This window comes from Canis lupus, chromosome 21 (genome assembly GCF_003254725.2).
Source record: "Canis lupus dingo isolate Sandy chromosome 21, ASM325472v2, whole genome shotgun sequence".
Lineage (NCBI taxonomy): Eukaryota > Metazoa > Chordata > Mammalia > Carnivora > Canidae > Canis > Canis lupus.
The window spans coordinates 43,355,808-43,377,729 of record NC_064263.1 but is presented as its reverse complement, the minus strand read 5'-3'; the positions used below and the strand labels follow the sequence as shown (position 1 = coordinate 43,377,729).

The 21,922-nt window shown below is 42.6% G+C and overlaps 1 protein-coding gene across 2 annotated transcripts in view; it reads right to left on the bottom strand.

Annotated features, from left to right (window-relative positions):
- The window catches only part of NELL1 (neural EGFL like 1), an 820,299-nt gene that overhangs the window by 611,364 nt on the left and 187,013 nt on the right, over positions 1 to 21,922 (bottom strand). For both annotated transcript variants that reach the window (XM_025459768.3, XM_025459770.3), the window contains exons 8-11: positions 17,482 to 17,616; positions 16,434 to 16,536; positions 7,050 to 7,123; positions 829 to 928 (exon numbers count right to left, since the gene is read on the bottom strand). In XM_025459768.3, coding sequence (XP_025315553.1) covers positions 829 to 928; positions 7,050 to 7,123; positions 16,434 to 16,536; positions 17,482 to 17,616 — 412 coding nt within the window. The remainder of the gene's footprint in view (positions 1 to 828; positions 929 to 7,049; positions 7,124 to 16,433; positions 16,537 to 17,481; positions 17,617 to 21,922) is intronic.

Here is a 21,922-nt window from a genome sequence, read left to right as displayed (position 1 = left end):
CTGAGCTAAACCCCTATGTTCTAGAAGCTTTAGGGGGGAGTCAGAAAGGATTCAACTCTGTAAGTATTTGAGAAAGTAGAGAAAGATGCATTGTGGGTACAGCTTCCATTTAAAAGAGCTGAGTTTAAAAAAAATTAATAAAAAAATAAAAGAGCTGAGTTTAACTGGATTTGTTCTCTAAGATTTTTGAATCAGTTTTAGGTTCTCCTAATCCACATAATTCTCCCAGACTGAGCCCTTTCCGAGAGGAAAGGTTATCTAATCCAGGGTTTGAAGACAATAAAATTTGGGCAAGAAGCAAAGTCCAAAAGGGAAGCAAAACAATTTTTGCCGGAGAATGAATTAGCAGGTAGGTGTTACTTAGCTGAATGGTTTTTCCCTTGCATGAAGTAAAAAAGTTGCATATAATTTTCTGAATAAAGATTCACCATCTCTGTCAGATACAGGAATTGGCCCCCGCAAAGGACCATAGAGTACGCTTAGCAATGCCACTCCTGAGAAAAACCTAATCACAATGATGGTTATAATAACCATTATTACAAGAACTATCATTCTTCTTATAGGAACTGTCACCTCATTTATCACACACTAGACATGACACTATATACGCATCATCCCATCTAACCCTCCCACCAGGCCTGTAAAGTCGACTATCATTCCCCTCAGTTTACACCTGACACGACTGTGATTGAGAAAGGTAACTAGGATATGAAGTTTCGACGTAGCAGAGCAGAGTTGGAACCCAGGTTCCCACCTTCACACCATTCATGAAATCCTCCTGCGTCCCACCCTCATCCCACGCACAGCCCCACCACCAAGCACCCTTACCTCTACAGACACTGCAGCACTGATTCTCCGGGAGAATGTGATCCTTTTCCGAGCAGTTCAAAGGAGGGCATGCATCTGTAATTTTTACTAAAACTCCACCCTGGAAGCCAAATCATCGGGAAACAAAAAAAGTTCATATTTTTTAGTTGAGGATCCAAACATAGAATGCTCATTGTTAACAGCCTGCAGTGATAACAAGCTTCAATAATTAACTGTACTCCCAGGAATTCCACAATAATGACAAAGTCGCAAATTTGCAGAGAAAAGCGTCCCCTTCTAGGTCTCGATAGCCTTAACTTCAACAATTTTTGTGTAGCTTCAATGTAAAATAAGGTCACTAACAGTGGTGTGCTGTTAAGGTTAACAGGTGGCTGTTGGATGGGGAGCCCTAATTTGTAGGGTTTGCTGATTTCTGTGGTATGAATACTCCAAGGATGACCGATTTTGAATTACCAACATGGTATTACTGGCCCAAGAGTGGGGAAGTTATGTGCAATGAGGGCTCATGAGCTTTCATGAGCCAGCTTTAGCCTCTCTGGATCACTACGTGCACCACGAACCCAAAGATAAGTAAGACCGCTTCCTTGCCCTTGCTGAGTTCCTAGTTGGAGTGCAGGAAGACAAAAAAAAAAAAAAAAATCTCTTAACTAAAAAGCATAATATGGTATGCCAAGTCCTAAAAAATGTTCTATAATTAAGGTATAATAATGTGTCACAGGAGAATAGCGCTGCCCAGGTAGGGAGAAATTACAAAGATGACGCCACATTTGAATAATGGAGTAAGGAAGGAGAGACTTTCCTGGCAGACAAAACAGGTAAAAGTCAAGGTATCCAGGTACAAATGAACTGAACGAGGGTTAGAGGAGCACCACATTTTCCCCTAGATGTAAATAAAATCACTTATAATAGAATTTTAAACATTCACCAGGTGAATCTTTAGGACCTCACTCACCAAAGGTCTTCTTTGGTGATATCACTAGCCTCTGTATTTAGTTTTACTCTGATTTCTAAAAATTAGTCCATTAATTACTATGAAAAGGGGTTTGAGAGTATTTTATCTAAAATATTAAGTTTTTCTCTCCTATTCCTAAGCAGCTGTTTAAAGTCAACTAAGAATCAAGCTTGAGAAAAGGAGTCTCCTTTAAGGTGTAAAGGTACTTCTCAACACAGATGGGGGAATAGGATGGAGCCAGACAGCCAGGAGGGACGGGGGAGATAGAGAGTTTTCCATCTCTGAGACACGATCATTCCCATGGACCATGGGGCAGGAACTCCCACTTCATCAGGCACATCCATTCCAAATTATGAACATAAACGATTATGAACATACCAATTTAATTTCTAACTACTCATCATTTGGATAATTCACACCATAGCTTCCTTTCCTTTCTTATTATCTTCAGCCCGACAGTCCTGCCTCTAATGTTCCTTGTAACATCTTCTTTTCCTCTGCCTTGCTCTTGGTTTCTTGATCTCATCCAAGTTATCCAGATCTCTTGCTTTTCTCTCATCTTAAAACTGGCCCTACGATGTGAGAATGCAGCCTGCTCTGCGTGCTCAGTCTCCCTCACAGCTATGTCCATTCTCATCCCTCAATCCAGGCCCCGTGGTGGGGCACCCAGCCTCAAGACATGGCACTGGTCCTGAGCCGGTGTGCGTCCCAGTTATACCTTAGTTTCTGCAACAGAAATCATTACAAACCAATAGACATTTACAACTGGTCCATCTGCAGCATAAGCCTTAATACACAGGAAAACAAAATGCTTACTCGTCGTTAAAGCCTCTACTTAATTTATCTGTCAACAATCAATGTATTTATTATCTACTGCCTCCTGGAATAAATAAGAGTAACAGACACTGTTGGGTCCCTTTTAGGAGTTCTAGTTCAAACTAGGCTACTTAGAACTAGGCAAACTAGTTAGTTAGTTCTAACTAGGCATACTGGTTAGTGTGCCCATCTCCTAGCTTCTGAACACTTTGCTGCTAATGGCTCATCTTCACCATCCTCAGAGGGTACTCCTGGGGCACTGGAGCTACTCTGCCATACAGAGAGCCACCCACAAGTACTACATCCCCACCGTCATAGCCCAAAGCCAGGAACTGACAGCCTGGGAGGCTCTTCATCTCAAGGGGAGATTACACCCCCAGCTATTGGGGGCCCAATAGCTGGGGGTGTAATTTATACTCCAACACCCCTCCTAGAACCAGAGTACTTGAGGCCTTTCAGCCAAAAATCTCACCCTTGCCCGGTTCCTTGCCTTTCCCCATCCTGCATTCTCCTTACCCTTACTGGTTGCTCCTTAGAACACTATTTTAATTGATCACTTATATTGAAAATCTTAGTTCAGGGTCTGCCTTTAGGAGAATCCAAACTAAGACAGTAAGATCAATTTCATTCTTGCTGTCAAAATTGTTAAATATTATCTCTGGATGGTGAGATTCTGGAGTGCTTTCTTTTTTCTTCCTTGTAGTTTCTCCTCTATATTCAAATGTTTTTTTTCATCTGGAGTATGTATTTGCTTTTGTTAAAAAGAATATTTAAAATGCTATGAAGGGGATCCCAGGGTGGCTCAGCGGTTTAACGCCTGCCTTCAGCCTAGGGCGTGATCCTGGAGTCCCGGGATCGAGTCCCACATCGGGCTCCCTCCATGGAGCCTGCTTCTCCCTCTGCCTGTGTCTCTGCCCCTCTCTCTCAATCTCATGATTAAATAAATAAAATCTTTTTAAAAAATAACATAAAATGCTATAAAGAATTTTTTAAAATAATCACTCACAAAAGTTTTTTTTTTTAATGAAAAGGGCTTGCCTTGACTGCTGATTAAATCAGACAATCCTAATCAACCTTTAACATATTTAATGAGCAAGATCGTAATTCCAAATGTTTCAACAGAGACAAACCCCTTTGCATGATTTTGAAAATAATATGAACTGTGATTATAGTAGCATAAGTGCCACTACTTCCACTTAGTCCAGCCACATAATTAAGCACAAAACCTTTTTTAACTTTATTTTCAAAACTATTTCTGGTAAGAAGTATCTGATAATTAACATTTTTAAATCCTCCTGATTACAGTATGTTATTTTATGACCCCTAAAACTCTGTGTTGGTGGAAAAATACAATTCTCCCATTCTTTCTCATTTAGAGTGACGGCCTCTGGGTCATTGGTCAAATATATACACTTTCAAGTTCTTTACTAATCACCATGCTTCAACCTGAATTTCTAATGACATAAAAGCTCACATCATTAAGTCAAAAAAATTGTTGCTAAAGAAACGTTACAGGGTAGCACTAATTGAACAAAATTGAGCAGGACTCCTACAAGAGTTTATTTCATCTTTGTTTAAAATAATAATATGTTAACTTCTGAAAACATTGGGTGAAAATATTTGAAACAGGAGTTTGTTCCTGTCTAATTGGTGTTGCTGAAGCTTTAAAACGATCCTAGGAAAATGGAAATGAAAGCATCTGTAGGCAGCGCCTTGTCAACTGGGGAATCTGCATTTGAATCATAGAAGACCAAGAATTACTTCATTATTTGACCAGTTCTCTCAAATATGGTACATGGATAGTACCAGTGTAGATGCCTAGGAGAGAACTTAACTCCTTACATACAATAGGTGCCACTGGGCATTAGGGCTTAAATCTTGAGAAAGGTGGCCCAGAGACTCAAGGTCCTGGCATCTTATGCCCATCACCTCCTGTCCCCTGCCGACAGCATCCGTTAAACGTATCCCAAGGCTCTTCCATGGCCTGTTATAAATACTACCCCTTTATCAAAAGACTCAATGAGCCGTAGCCTGACCAACCTGGTATTCTCATTGAACTGAAAATGATCGTTCAATGCTTCTGAGTCTCCCCTTCTAAAATTTTGAAATGAGAATTATTTTCAAATAAGTCTAACACCATCAGGAGTGGCAGGACAGAGGCTAAGAGACAAGCCTGTCAAGCCAGACCACACAGGTTCAGATCCCAGCTAGCTCACTTACTATGTACCTGGATCTTCTATGCCTCGATTTTCTCATCTGCAAAATGGGAATGATCATAGCACCCACCTGATAGGGTAATTATGAGTTTTACAGGAAATAATAAGTTTGAAACGTTTCAAATAGTATCTAGAAAATACTAAATGCTCAAGAATTGGTAACTACTGTCAAGGACCCTGCTCCATATACAAAGCAAATAATTGTAGAAATGAATGACTTTTTAAAAGATGCAATTATTCACTTGCACACACATATATGCATACACATACCACGTGTGCTAGGAGAATGTCTGCCCCAACTTTTCTAACCTTTTGTAAAAATACAACCAAACAAAAGCAGTAAAGGATAAACCACAGCATGCAGAAGAGTGTCTACAGTGTGCCATTAACAGTGAGGTAAGGACTATTCCTATAAGCTGGCACCTCAATCCATGCCCGTATCTCCCAGAGGACTCCAGTATTCTCTGCTTTGACTGTTTGACAACAGGTGGAGTCATAATTGGGACCCTTGTTAGAACCACCCACTGCTTCTACTGAGAATAAAGGGCATTGCTACTTGTAAGTGGCAACATGCAAGACTAGGATCCACTAGGATCATCAGCACCGTGGGCAAGAGTGCCTCTAAGCATCCCAGCTGCCCCTGAGGTGGAAGAAGAAAGGTCTTAGAATCCAAATCATTTCCCCTCCCCTAGAAGTGAAACAACTTACAGAGAAAAGGACATCTAATCATATTTTCAGAGAGGACATGCATGGTCATGTAGAATTAGAAGAGCTCATGTTACTGAGAACTTACTTTGTGCCAAGCACACTACCAGGTTCTTCACATGCTTTATCCCATTTAATCTACCCAACGTCCAATGTGGTAATGTGCTGCTCCCAGGTTGGAGACTACCCCGCCAGCTCTCCCATGCCCAGGTCTGGTAGCCTGCCTTGCTGATTGAGAGATCACAGAGCTCCTCCTGCTACACCACCCCAGCCCCTGCCATAGACTAAGGAGCTCCTATCACAGCATCCAGTCATGCACAAAGACCACCATACCTCCATACCCACCAGACTGTCTAGAGCAATAGAATCTCTGGCATTCCCAGGGGCATCCAAGAATGGGGGGAGGGAAATACAATAGGAAAGTTCAGAGGAGTTAACCCCTAGGGATAAACTCCAGCTACTGAGAAGTAGAAAACAGGTGAGAGCCTTTCCTCCACCCACCACCACCCCAATAAAGAACTGGATTCAAGCTTCTCCAGGTCTCTAAATGCTTCATTTTTCCTAATCTCTAAAATAGATCCCTTTTTCTTTTCCTCAGGGATGTGATGAAAAGCAAAAGCAATCATTTGGTTACAACCACTTACAAAATGGGCTATTCTGAGGCAGAGGCTCCTGTCAGCTCTCTGAGAATACCCCATAAAACCAGCTGGACTTCCTTGTAGGACTGGGGCTGCCCTGTAATAGGCCACCTTGTATGGGTGCTCCCTCGTTCCCCATCTCCCACTCTTCCATTCCCAGGACAGCACCTTCCCCAAGTAACACGTGCATGGCTAGCTCCCACGCTTTGTTCGAATATTACCTCTTCCCAGACCACCCATACCTCCCCAAAACTTCTGTATCTCTTCAGCCTGCTTTGTATTTTTCATAGGATTTAGCATTATATTGTATATGCATTTATTTTATTATCTCTCTTCCCCACTAGATCACAAGTTCTATAAAAGCAGGGACTCTGTTGTGCTCACTGCTACATATCCAAAATCTAGGACATGCGAGCATATAGCAGTTGATCAAGGTATGTTGGCTGAATGACTACTGAAGATCTATGCTTCTACATATCTTATTCCAAGAAAAAGATGGGTGGGGGCAGGCAGGAGATAGGCATTTTCTCACAATATTAGACACTTGGGACTAGAGATGGCACCATCCAGAGCCAGCATCACAAACTGATTTCCCCAAAATCAAGTCAAAATCCTTTCCTGGGCCACCTGCCAACCTCCCTGGCTCCTAGTAACTGCTGGCTCCCTTCACCTTCTCACATCCTTTAGTGGCTTTCCCCTAGGCTACTTGATCCATAAGCTGGCAGCACAATGGCAGTGGGTGGGCCCTTCCAGTCCTGGACAACAGCCCACCACAGAGAGTCCGTCTCTCCAGGGACCCACTCAGGCCAACACACTCCACTCGAGATCCTTATCAGAGCCCATCAATCTATCTGTTAATTCCCAAGGGTTGGGGATCATAAGATTGAAACTTACTCTGCATTCCCGGCAGCTCTTAGTTAAAATCCTCTGGCCTTCTGCAAGGACTCTGCCTCCATAGATACATTTTGCTGTAACAAAAAACAGAAAAATAGGTCAGTCATACTCTGCAACTAACTGGCCTCTGAGGGCCACCCACTGAAGTGAATCCTACAGAATACAGATTCTCTGGTTCTAAGCAACAGGAATCTCCTTGTGGGGGCACCCGGCTGGATCAGTTGGTGGAGTATGAGACTCTTCTCTGGGTCATCAGTTCAAGCCCCACATTGGGTGTGGAGCCTACTTTAAACAAAAATAGGAATATTTAAGACATGGGAATATCTAAGACAATTGTAAGGACAATTGTTGGGTCCCCATCAAATGGTCATCTTCCATTATGTTCGCCATGAGTCCCTCACCCTAAGGATATACAGCCATTTCAACGTCACAGCTGCTAAAGGAACTAGAAAATGAATTGATGTGGTCAGAAGTTAAAATGAGGAAGCAGCAGTGGTCATCTCCATGGAGTACAATAGCAGAACCTTTGATTCTTACACTCCAGCCATAAAATGAACGAGTTGGTAAAAAGGGACTTATATATTCCATTCATCAGAACCTCACAATGCAAAAGGACACCTTTATTTTTCTGTGTTCGTGGGAGATGCATGCCCATACACTCGATGTTCCTAGTAAGTTCAAAAACCTTTGAGAAATACAAGCCAGAACAGTAAGACATTTATCAATGCACTGGAGAGACTGTCTTTTGAAAAGTGAGCTTCAGAGGCTAAGAGAGAGGCACAAAGTAGAGATAGGCCTTGTAGGAAAGGTAAAAGGATAAATGGAGCTCCCACAATTCAATTTAGATTCCACTGAGACTCAGTCCTCAACTCAACTTGCTGACCCACTTTTGAACAAGTGCAGGATATATGTTAGTGTCATCTGATCCTAATGTGCCTCCACTCAGTTCTCCAGCCACGTCAACAGGGAGACAAAGGCCTGCTCACTCCCTCTCCTGCACAGATGAGGATCCTTCTTCCACAGTATTCAGGAAGCACTCAATTGAAGACATGCACTCTAAGGCATCTCTATCACCCACTACGTGTCTTACAAAAACCACCTCAGCTCTCAGAGTCTCCATTTCCATATTGGTTAAAAACAGGTTAATTTGGTAGTCTCCTAGTTCTACAATCTTCCAACTCTCATGGAACGTTCAAGTATATATAGACCTTAGCAATCAACTTGTCCAACACCCTCTTGTTAGCCACAGGAAGAGGAAAGCCCAGAGATTTGGTACACTTATCATGATCCCATAGTGGCTGCTGTGGTGTGCTACTCAGATCACCCTCAACAGCTTAAGGACTCATTCCTGCAGCTGCTGGGGCAACTGATGATCAATAGCTGAGCTGAACAGTGGTCTAGGACTTCCCCTTGGTTGAAAAGAACCACCTCATCCAAAGTCAAATGCTCTCTCTAGGGTAGCCCACACACAACGAGTGGTTGGTAAAGGTAGGACAAAGTCCTGGCCCCTGGCCTCAAGTAGGAATCGCTGTGAAAGGTCATTCCAGCTCCAGAACTCGAGGGATGACTGAAGGTTTTATAGTAACTGTATTATAGTTCAACTCTTCATCTGCCCAATTCTGCTTCCTTCAGGATCTCACTCTACCCCAGAACTGATCCTGATAGATCCTTCCTCATAAAGGACAAAGCACATCTCCATTTCAGAGTCTGTTTCCTATTGGAACCTGACCTGCAACAACCCACACCTAACTGGAATTTGTTCCTTTCTAGTACCTCCTTCCATGAGTGGCACCACTATACACCTAGCACCCATACTCTACCACCTGGGATCCTTTTAACCTGTCCCTCTTACTCAATCCAACATCCAATCATAATCCAAATCCCAACAATGCTTCCTCCTTAAGTTTCTCAAGTCAACCTATTTTTGTCTAGTCCCTACACCTGCAACTATCTTCATTCCCAGCCCCATCTTTAGTACCCCAGAACCATCTCCTATGTCTCCCATGTTCTGGTCTCAATCTTACTGAGTTCTTCCCCATACAATGGTCAGACATATTTTGTTATAATATGAGGCCATGTTTTAAAATCATCATGGGTCGCTAATGCCCTCAGAACATACTCCAAATTCCTTAATTCAACAAAGCCATTCAGGTAGCTCTTCCGTCTCTTTCATGTTTCACAGCTTATCAGTTCCTCTGCATTTATTCCCCCACCACCACCCCAAACATTCAACCTCTACATATACCCTGGCCACACTTTCTCCTTTACATTTGGGATTTGTACACATTATCATCTTCTCCAGAAATAGGCAGCCTCACCCCCCCTTCCCCTGGCAACCCCCCATCCTCTATACCCATCAATTTCAATGTAAGCCTGACTTGCAGCAAGAAGCTATTCTTGACTTCCAAACTGGTGAACTGCCCTCACTTTGTGCTTCTGTGGTACTCTGGATCTAGCTCTAACACCTCACATTTTCTCTCAGTTGCCTAATTCACTATACATCTCTGCTGCTAACTATAATCTCCATGAGGGCAGAAAACAGGTCTATTTCATCATTTCATCTCCAGTCCCAAGCTCAGTGTCTCTCTGGACTTTTTGTTAATAACAATTAGTAATTTTAGAATTAATGTGCCTATAGTTGGTAGTGAAAACCAGTCAAAAGTTCTGCTTCTCAAATAAGAGTTCTTTCTGCTATTTAATATGATTTAAAACATTAAAAGCACGTATCAAGAGTTTCAGAACAAGAACAACAGAAAAAAGAAATTTTTCTAGATCAAACCCTCTTCCCTTCCTTTAAAAAGTTATCCATGACCATTGTGTATGCCTCAATTTTCATGATCAATCAGTGGACCATGACTCATTGGTCCTAATGATGATGTAGATTCTCCTATACATGCACATGGTGAGACCACACATCCTCCAAGGGCCTGGAATTCCTGTCCAATAAACTCCCACACTCCCAAACACATCTGCTGCCAACTTGGCAAGATGGCTTGTTCCAGAGTGACAGTTCTGCTAAATGCGCTGGTGTCAAATCTGCCATCTGCTTCTTGGCCCAAGCTGGGAAGCAAAGAAATAGACTTTCTTCCTCATTTTGTCCCTTGCCCCCCACAAAATGCTAGGAGCACACTTGTTACCCTGTTTTAAGACATTTGCCTGACTCCTCTCCTCTAGTAGGAGTTTTAGGATGAGCCTGTCTGGAGATAGTGATGTCTTACTGTTTATATTCATGCCACACACAGAGTAACATCCCTCAAAATTACCAGTCCTGTATTAAAATGAAATGTCCACTGAACTTTATGTCCTCACATAGTAGGGTGCTTTGGGGACTATGAATGATATCAACGTCATGCTGCATGCCTCAGCCATTTGCACTGGTGCAGGATGTGTAGGTGATTACAATATCAACTATCAATGAAATTCTCTGAGGACAGCTTTCAGGATCACCACTGGAAGTCACCCAAACACCCCTGCTTTCTCATGTTCACCCCCATTTCTCTGACAGTACCCCTCCTATTCCGACACTGCCCTCCATATGCCTAACATCAATCCTCATTATCCCACCTCTTGATCTACATCCAAAAGGCTTATTTTTGATGTCGGAGGAAATTCAAGCATAAGGGGAGTCAGGCCCCAGTGCCTTTGGCTGGGGCATTTGGGACTCCATTCCAACAGCTTTCAGTATAAGTAGAAATGTAAATGGATACCTGAAGCCCTTCATATCACACCGGGGACATGCAAACTAGAGTATTTCACAGTGTATGACCATGAAATTGAAACCTGGCACCAATGCAGACTTCTCTGTGATGTCAGAAACAAATGTACTGAGGATGTAGAGAAATAGTTATCCAACTACATTTTCTTGCACCCACAGACCCAGGCCCTTCAAATTTGGATCTGATTTCTCCAGGGCAATGAATGGACACTTTTGCCATCTGGGTGCACACTTTATAGACAACTGACAGGTAGGAGCTGGCACCCCTGTCAGATATGGACACTAGGTTGCTCTGTCTATATTTAGGTATTTGTACCTTACACACACTCCAGCCATCCCTTGGCAATCAGTGGGTCAGAATATCAAAACCAGCACTCTGTACTACACTCTGAAGGAGACAGGCAGCTCGGTTAAACACCCAAGAGTCCTCCCTGCCTCAATGAGTTCATTCACAGATCTGGCTCCAGATACCACCTCTCTGAGCAAGATGCCCGCATCACGCTGGCTGTCCCTGCAGTATCTCCAACTCACACATGCCCAACAGAATGTATTGCTCCCTGCACTATTTCTTCCACCTGTCTTAGTTCTGTTCATCACACTAGGAGTTCCCTACAGGCTCCTGTTCAAAACCTGGCAACTTCTCCCTTACAGACACTCTGCCCCTCATTCATCTGTCTCACCCCAAAAAAAAAAAAAAAGTTAAGGAGTACCTAATGTGCGCCAGACCTTTTGGTCATCACTCACATCCATCCTTTTCCTCTCCCCAGGCAGTGGTGGTCTGTCGGCTTTATTACTTCTACGTGGAATATCCCTGAATTCCATACCCACCCACCCTACCTCTGGCTTTCCCAATGCACCAGACTTTGTGAAACACTTTGATTATGCCCCAGCCCTCCCCTCAAAACTTGCTTTTGACTACCAAAATCAATGCAATGTCTGCTTCCTTGATTTTTGCACATATTATTGTGTCAGATGTGTTCTCACCTACATTGTCAACATGGCAAACTCCTGTTTATTTGATAACACCCTACTCAGCTGTTATTTACCCTGTGAAGTGCTCCTAACACACACACACACACACACACACACACACACACACACACACACAGTTCTGATGGAGTTCATTGCTCCCTTCTCTCTGCTACCTCTGCTTCTTACACAGTGTGCCTGTTACACAATACTCTGTTGTAATGAGGTGGCGCCTACATCTCTCTGGACAGCAGTGGGAAGAGGACATGGGTTAGGAGCATCAGCTCTGGAGCCAGAGACCACCTGGGTTTTATTTTGGCTCTACCAAGGCTGTAAACCTTGGATAAGTTACTCCTCTGTGCTTCAATTCCTCACCTGTAAAATGAGGATACTAGTAGGGACTGACTTTGGGTCACTGGAAGGGCTCAACGCCGTGTCTGCCATAGAACAAACGAACCACACATGCACATTGTTGTACCCAGAGGGAAGGACAGTGTTGGGAGAGTAAGAATGACTGCATGAGCTCAAAGGAAGACCATTGTCCTCACTCATCCGCAACCCACCTTTGCAGATTTCTACTTCTCGCCTACTGAAACCCTGTTACCAAAAAGACTTTTCTTTTTACCAGCTCTTTTCCTTTGCAATTGTTATTTTGCATAACTGCAGATTCCCTCTCCATCATCCTCTCCCTACTCCCACCACCCCCATGATAGTTCTCAAGTTTGTCTACTGAAATACTAGCCTACAGGGTGCCTCTGTTCAGAGATTCTGATTTAGTAGGTCAGGGTGGGGCCTCCTAAAAGGAGTAAACTCCTACACCACTTCCTGGACCATCACGTCCACAACTGATGAATCTATAGAAGGCTCCCTTGAGTTATTCCTGAGGCTTCGGAAGAAGAAAGAAGAACATCATAGTACCAAGGTATGAAACCTGCCTTCTGAAAGCTACTTTGCTCTTGGAGACAGCATCAATGTCTGAACCTTTTGATCAGAACAGAAGGACAAAGCACTTTTTCCAATCAATGGACTAAGACATGAACATTTAAACCAAATTCTTTCCTATTTCCAAACAGACACCCCCATCTGTAAATGCTGCAGCTCCTGAGGCCATGACAAGTGCATGAAAACATGATAAGTCAGCCAACAAAACCTTTTGCTCCTATGTATCAGATCCTTTGGCCTGAGCCAGATCAATACCTTTTCTCAGAGTTTCCAGAAACTGCTCCACCCAAACAGTAGCTTAGGAAACTATCTGGAAGGGGCAACCAAAGTAAACCTCCCTCCTTTTTCTGATATGAAGGTACTTGGGACTTCTAGAAATTCTATCTACTAGTGTTGGAATTATGCTTTATTAATCGTCCTTCTCCTCTGCTCCAACTCTACTGTTTGACTCACCACAGTCATCTTCCAGAAGCCTAGAAATGTTTAGCTTGGCTCCACTTCTTCCAGGGAGCACCCCAGGCCTACTGCCGATATCCCGCCAACTGCCCCAACGCTGTCCCACAAGCCATCCTCTATGTCCTGATAAAGTGCCTTCTCCACCTGCCTAATGTGACTGCACAGAGAATTCTAGACACTGTAAATCACTCTTTGCTTCAGAGGGCTCATTTATCACGACTCCAGGCACCAGCACTCAGTAACTGCCTAATGCATATTTCTGTTAAAAACTATGAAGAAATGAAAACCGTCTAAGCTAGAGGGTTCTTAACCTTTATAATTTCCAGACTTGCTTTATTATCATTTGTTTTCGGTTACTTTTTTTTAAACTAGTGTTCATTCACTTATTTTTATTACCATTTTGTTAAACTACAAATATACCAAACCACCAATCGGAGCTGCTGAGAAAATTAGTTCTGCCTAGCTAAATTGCTATGAATTCCAAACAAAAGCAAAAACAGGGCAGCCCGGGTGGCTCAGCGGTTTAGCGCCTGCCTTCGGCCCAAGGTGTGATCCTGGAGACCCGGGATTGAGTTCCACGTCGGGCTCCCTGCATGGAGCCTGCTTCTCCCTCTGCCTGTGTCTCTCTCTCTCTCTGTGTCTCTCATGAATAAATAAAATCTTAAAAAATAAAAAAAGCAAAAACAAAACAAAGAAAACAAACCAAAAAAAAAAGAAAAAGAAAAAGAAAAACACACGCACTGATGTCTTTGTGAGCTGTATATGAGCATGCTGGTAAAATCGTGTAACTTGCTAAAATATTTTTCAAAACAAAACTCTCAAATGAGTTGGAATAAAGAAAAGTGACTACCCCCGACACTTTTCGGAGGGGACAATGTGACATATATCAAGGGCCTTGAAATGGCAGTGTTTGCCCCACTGACCCTACTCTGGAGAACCGTATCTTAAGAAAATATAAAATACAAAATGTGTTTTCTATAAATATACATTACTGAGTAATTTGTAAGTGAAAAGTGGGAGAGCTAGATATCTAACAATTGGGGAATGGTTAAATAAGTTATGCAGGCAAGAGCCAAAAATTATAACACCCTGACGCTCATCAGAATGAAGTTAATACAGCTGGGCGGTAGACATTATGGAGGGGACGTGATGCAATGAGCACTGGTGTTACCGAGGACTGATGAATCACTAAACTCTACCTCTGAAACTAATAATATATTATGTGTTAATAATTTAAATAAGTTTTTTTAAAGAAGTTTATACAGTGTTCTTTAAAGCACAGGAATACACAAGTGATAACATTAAGTCAACAAGGGTCCCTGCCTGGCTGGCTCAGTTGGTAGAGCCTACCACTCAATCTCAGGGTCGTGAGTTCAAGCCCTTATATATACAGATGTCAATAAAGTAGGATAGAAATTATCTGCACAATAAGATCGCAACTTCACATGAAATAGAATTTTAAAAATGAAATCCACTGAAATTTCAAGTGTGATAGTTTCCAAGTAGTAGTATAAGAGATTTTTCTGTCATCTTTACTCCTCTTTGAGTTCAAATGTTACACAGGTAAACACACTGCTTTTATAATTAGAAAATTAAAAGATTAAAACACAAAACAGCTGAAAGACTCATCTATTCCAGTGTCCAAACAACTTCTGAGAGACAGTATTCAGGCTTGTCCAGAAAACTCAAGACCATGGACTGAAAAGAACTCACTTTTTAAACAAATTCCCAGTAGTTTTCCTCCCCTTCCTCTGTTCACAGTTATATAGAATATCAAGATTGGGGGAAAAAATATTCTATATCTACCAATCTCTCCATCATGGGATCAAAGTATCACGTCAACATCTTGGCACCTGAGCTACCTGTACTGCCAGAAAGGACTTTTAAAAGTGCTTAAAACAAAGTTTCTCTTTTTAGGTCCATTCAAAGTACCACCCTCCAGGGTAATAGGTGTAATGTGCCAACCCTAAGGAGGAAAAATATTCAAAAGTCCCTTTCGATAAAGTCCACAAAAGGTCTGGGCTGGAAAAAAAAAAGGTCTGGGCTGGTATGACCAGACCAGCTATCCCCACCTCCACTGTCCTATTAGGAGACGGGGTGTTCTTGACCAAAGTTAGACCATTGTGTTTTGAAGACCCAGTGATGTTATATTTTGGGTAGAGAAAGGACCTTGAATGATGCCATGTTTCTAACCTAGCCTCTTTTTACAGAAGACCCTATAGTTTGTTGAGAGGATGATGGGCTTTGTAGTCAGGCACCAACTAGTTTCCTATCTCACCTCGGTCACTTAACCAGGGTTGCGACTTTGGTAAGTTCACTTCCCTCCACTTCCTGCAGAACAGGGATAATAATCCCCACCCAAAGGACTCAGTGAGCAGGAAGTAAGCCAATAGAAGGGAGGCACCTACATAGTAACTGGCACGCACCAAGCACTCTAAATGACAGCTTTGACTCTTACGGCTGGCCTCCAGGCTCATTTCACTGTTTCATCTGAAGTAGTGCCCTTGCAAAACAAAGAAAGAATATTTAAATCCTGTAACCTGGACAAGCCAACTTGGAAGGAAGTTGTTTCAGTATCTTAACTGAAGTTCATCTCGTAATTCCTAACAAAGGCCTTTTAGTAACAAGAAATCTGGCCAAGACCTCAAAAAGCCTAAACATAGGATCTGGCCCTTAACTTCATCATTCAGAATGAGCAGGACCAAAGCACATGGAGCTTTGGAGTTGTGATCAATACAACCCATTACACCAGGTGTCTGACCCTCAACAGCTCTTAATCCCTGTGAACACCAGTTCCTGCTACAGAGAATGGAAGAATAGTCATTAGAGTTGATATGAGATTTTTTTTTAAAGAGCCTATGTAAAATATCTGTACATCATAAGCGATTAAGACATGTAAGTTGGGGATCCCTGGGTGGCTCAGCAGTTTGGTGCCTGCCTTTGACCCAGGGTGCCGATCCTGGAGTACCGGGATCGAGTCCTGTGTCGGGCTCCCTGCATGGAGCCTGCTTCTCCCTCCTCCTGTGTCTCTGCCTCTATATGTCTATTGTATGTCCAATTTTCCCAGCACCATTTATTGAAGAGACTGTCTTTCTTCCAATGGATAGTCTTTATATGTCTATTGTAAATAAATAAATCTTTAAAAATAAATAAATAAAACATGTAAGTTCTTCTTGTCATATATTTAACATCCACTTCCGGTACTTCATGTCCTCAAAGCTCATCAGTTGGGGCCTGAACATTAGGAGGGGAAAAAAATCTCAAAGCACAGAGGACCACTCTGACCCTCAGTCAGTACTTACGTCGGCAGACCTTACAGCACTGGCCAGCAATGTGCACGGGGAGGGAGTCTGGGGAGCAATTGAGAGGGGGACAGGACATCCTCCGACATTCGACAGCACCACCCTGAAGAAGGAAGGACAGGGAAAGCAATCTCAGAAGTGCTCTTTGAAATTTCCCTTTGTGGCAAAAGCTCACATCTCATCCCAGAAACTTCATCAGGGAGAGAGAGAAGCAGCATGAGGAATTCCTACTCTACTCCAGGACCACAAATGAAGCATTTTCTCCAGCCCAAATGAACCGGGGCCACCTCCATTACTTTTCTGATAGACAGCACTGGCTTCATTCCACCTGCCCGTGGGGGCTAACGAGATTAGGAAGAAAACAGAAGCCTGGTTTTACAAGAACATAAATAACATCTTTTGCAGATGCTGTCAATCAGTATCGAGGCTCTAACAATCCATTTTGTATTTTCCCCAAACAAAGACAGTCACCAGATATTTATCAAGTAATTTCATTTGCACAGAGTTCACATACTAATTTTGGGGGTGCTCTTGAATTCTCTGAAACAGAGGGACTAGACAAATGATGGATATCCTGAAAGTCGGCGGGGGGAGGTATGTCTTGCAAGTGTCTCAAACAGGAAATGGATACCTCCTAAATTGTAATAAAAACATCTAGAAACTAATTATACACCCTTTTAAGATTTATCCTAGCAGTGAAAAGTTGTGAACGAAGCTAACCGTTAGGTGGCTTGAAAAATCACAGGAGTCCCTTCCTCCCCCTTCGATATTCTCAATCCTCGAATCCAAACAGTAAGTTGGTTAGCAACAGTGTCAGGTCATCTTAGAGTGTGTTGTCACATGGAAGCGGATTTTAATTTCCAAGTGTTTAGAGATGAAATGGCACTCTTCCAGGTTCCCTTCACAATTGCCCTGGTTGCTAGGCAGGAGCTTAGTAGAAAGATCATACCGGCTTTTTAGAGCCAGCATTGTTTATTACAAGGCCAGATTATACAGCAACTAGTGAAAATGCCCCCTTACAACTATGTTTATTAACAAAGAAGCTTACTTTGCAAGTGCAGTTCCGGCAGTGATCCCCATCAACCCAGGAGTCTTGATCTCTATAGAGAAGTCCACTCACTTGACAGGTCTTCTCGCAATGACAGTTTTCCAACTGACTAAGTCTCGTCTCTGCATAATTTAACTGCAAATAAGAGTTACTAGGTGTAATTTCTTTCATTCAGTTGCATTATCCTAACAAAGCTAATAGCCACAAGAAAAAACAACAACAATAATCCAAGTAGGAGGAGAAAAAAAAAATGCTCAGAGCAAGTTACTCATCTCAGCCCGCTTATTTAAAACACACACACACACACACACACACACACACACACACACAACCTGAGGTGGAATCATTTTAAATTGAAGACATATTGGCTCCTATGGTCTAATGAGCACCAAATGGGACATTAAACTGTATCTTGGGACCTCATGGGTGTACATAAACATGTGTGCTTCAGCTCAAGCCCCACAGAAGCACTCATAATGAATGCATTCTCCAGGACTCATTACAATGTTTACGGGAGATCTAATCAACAACTCCAATGTACTTATATTTATCTCCCACATTCGCTCTGTGTTCACACACTAACCAGTGTCACAGTTTTCAGGTTGGAAGTCACTGCTTCCTCTCTTACGAAAAATTCCTGGGAGCTGAGGCCAGGAAAATGGAAATGCATACAAGGATCTAGTTTCTGCCCAGCTCAGAACCCATCCCCACCTCCCGTCCACCCCAGAATCAATGCCCCAGAAATCCGCTTTGATGTTCAAAAATGAGGAGAGGCAACCAAACCCCTAGGCGAAATCAGGATTTTATAGAGAAACTTCTCATTTTCCTAGGTCAACCAACTATTATCCAGTAATCACAGAACCTTAGAAGCTCTGATTTGAAAAGGGTTATAAAGCTTGAATGTCATGACAAGTAACCCTTTCCAGTAACTCATCAGCCTCTCTTTGCACATTCATGGGGACAGGGCATTATCTTTAAAAACTTTTTTTGGTGAGCTCCGTATGTTTGAAACCTTTTCCTCGAAGTGAGCTATGAAATCTCTCCCTGCTTTTCCTATTTGACCTACTTTTGCCTCATAACCCATCCTAAGCCATCTACTCCCTTCAAACATTTGAGGTTAGTTTGTCTTCACACCTGCTCTTGACCACATGCAACACCATGAATTGCTCATCATGATAGGAATCCAATCCTCTCTCCAGATCATTTCCCATGCAGCCTACTGCAGTTGTCTTCAAGCATAAGGTGCAAAAAATTCAACTGTGACATAATCTCACACATACTCAAGTGTAACTCAATCCATTAGCAGCATTACCATTTTTCCCTTTCCTTTAGAGACTGCCTTGATTGAAAAACATACTACTGCCTAAGAATTCCACTAGTTCCTCTTTTCTTTCTCGGCCATACTTAAACCTCCTTGTCTTCTGTATTTTCCCCACAAAGGAGATCAAGACAGTCTCTGATCTAAATAAGACTATTTCAAGCCAACATTTTAGATATAATGGTTGAATACGAGCTGAGGACTCTCAGCATCTTTCTATGCTAACTATGGTTCCATTCCATACATGCTCCTCTCCATTACTCCTACCAGCCCTGCTGAGCACTACTGTCTAAAGATGGAATCCCCATGCAATTCCAAACTTGGCTTTTGACATTTATTTCATTCTCTTCCTCCAAAATTTTAGAATCTCAGGCAGCCCGGGTAGCTCAGGGGTTTAACATCGCCTTCAGCCCAGGGTGTGATCCTGGAGACCCAGGATCAAGTCCCACGTTGGGCTCCCTGCATGGAGCCTACTTTCCTCTGCCTGTGTCTCTGCCTCTCTCTCTCTCTCTATCTCTCATGAATAAATAAAATCTTTAAAACACACACACACACACACAAAATTTTAGAATCTCCCAAGAAAACTAGTTCCTCATCTGTGTCTTGTGGGCAGTACCAACAGGCAGGGAAAAAAGCAAATAGGATGCTAGACAAATCGCACACACCATCATCAGCCCCAAAGAAATGGAGAGTTAACTACGCCTAAAATGTAGCTTACAAGGCCCCCTCCCATACGCACAATCTTCCAAAAATTCAGATTACCTATGAATCTAACTTAATTACAATTCCTAGAATCTATGATAATTAAGTTCTTTGGGAATTCTCTAGGGAGCACACTAAATACACTCCTTAGAGTTTGGGGAGGCTAGGTCAGTAAAACCACATAGCGGTAAGACTACGTAGTAAGTGGTAACTTATTGCATATTACCTTTACTTCATTTCTATAGTGCCTGTAGTTCCCACAAAAGGTAGTGACTGATGGATGACCTTGGGTTGAAAAACTTGAACTAGACCTGCATCCCTCCTAAGAGCAGCTGAGAACAGGGTATTTGTGAGAAGAAATGAGCCTCACTCTGAAAATCCGGAACAATCTAGCGTCTGTAGCCCTCTGAGAAAGTTCTTAACGACTAAATGACCCAAAAGGTAATTCTGTGACTGCCCAAGTTTCCTGAAAACCCAGGAATTTGCCTAAAGGCAGTATTGTCAATTTCCCATACTGTCCAATGAAACTGAGCTATGCTCACCTATAAAACTCAATACCAAGAAAACTCAGTTTTAGTGGAAGCTATTCTCAGGGCAGATGTTTCCCTTCCCAACTCTGTTTTATTTTTTAATATATTTAGTCTTTTCTGGCAACGATGAAAAAGCCCTAATCTCTGTAATAAGAAGAGTCCATGAGACAAACACAAAAGCAAAGACATATTAAGGCAAAAAAGCTAATTTTTCAAAAACACTTAATATGTAACTTTATCTTCCTTTATCCCCCCCTCCTTGATACTAGAACACTAAAAGGAGAAAAACAACTCTGACCCGAAAAATGAATTACAATTTGTCACTGATATCAGCATGCTGAATTTACCCAAATTCATTTTCAAAAGCTATTTCTACACTACCTGCCATTTTCTACAAGGATGCCTACAGATCCAAAATAGATCTAGGAGCAAATCTACATCTCTATTCATTCTTACCTTTGTTCATGCATTTATCTAAGCAACCACAGACAGAATCATTTATTCTTAACTCTATACATTCAAAGACAGACATCAGAGGCCTTTTTCACAGTAAGAGGTCAACAAATGGATGAGTACATTAGTCGTGCAGTGGGTTGCGCTTTTTCTTTGAAATACCTTTACTTGGCATTTGCTACATTGAGGAGAAAAAAATCTTTTATTATGTTAAAACTTGAAGCTTAACTAAAAAAAAAATCACTATTGAGCTCCTCAAAACGATGAAAGTCTTAAAATTAAGTATGTTACAAGCTGAACTGCCACTCCAAGTGCCGCTTGATCTGCATAAATAGGGTTGTCAAAGATTTGAACAGAAGTAATCAAGAAATTTCCAGCCTCCAGCATCTCTCCTTCCCGAGCTTGATGACAGAAGGTCATTGCAGCACAGGTGGTGGCAAGAGCAAGACAGGTGCGGACCCCATCACAACGCACCTGCCCCAGCAATGGGGTAGTTACCACAATGTCAAGACTACCTGAGAGAACTTCCAGAGTAAGCCAGGGACCGGTGGGCTCTTGTACACAGCTTAGGGAAGGTGACAGAAGACAGTTTTTCCTGCACCTTCTCTACCTTGAAAAAGGTTAATTTTGCCAGAATGCCAGGACTCTTCAAAGAGGGCTCCTACGTACCCTGACCTGTCACCTGGAGGTACATGCAAGCTGCTCCCATGATATGTCCCATATTCAGCAAGGGTCATTCTCAAGCACCCCCTGTCCTGAAAAGAGTCAAGAAACAAGCCCTCCTGGGCAGACCCGTGGGCTGATGGGGTGTCTGCACAGGTCTGATGTGATGATGGCTACCAACTCCTGACCAGCTTGGGCACTGGGCTGGCTCTCTGGTAGGATTCCATGGCTTCCACCAGGACACAGTGTAAGGGCTTTCTGCCGCTTTCCAAGACCTGTTGCCACCTAACTCTGGACCAGGAACCTGACGGCAACTCACAGCTTTTGCCAGGCTCTGGGATGCCAACCCACTAGGCAAGGTGTACGCTTTCTTAGTGACCATCTTCCCCGCATGGCAGCCTAATTTTTTTTCTAGGTTTAACAATATAAAATGAACAACTACAGCTTATTGAAAGCCTATTGTGTGTCATACACCAAACAAGACCTTTAAATCTCAGTTGCCTCGTCTCATGGGATCTTTATAAAATCAAAATTAATTGTGCCCTTTTACATATGGGGAAACAGCAACTGGAAAAAGGTTAATGAGCCTCCAAGCTCCCACCCTGATGGTTGCGCAGGGAGCAGGGAGAGGAGTTGGGAATAGGGTCTGCCCATCTTGGGATGTCTTAAACTCCTACATGAAGATGTGGCCCCAAAAGCCTATAGCCTCAGTTTAAGAGTTAACATAAAGGAAGTGAGGTTTGCACAAAGCACAGAAAGAAGACTCCTGTTCACC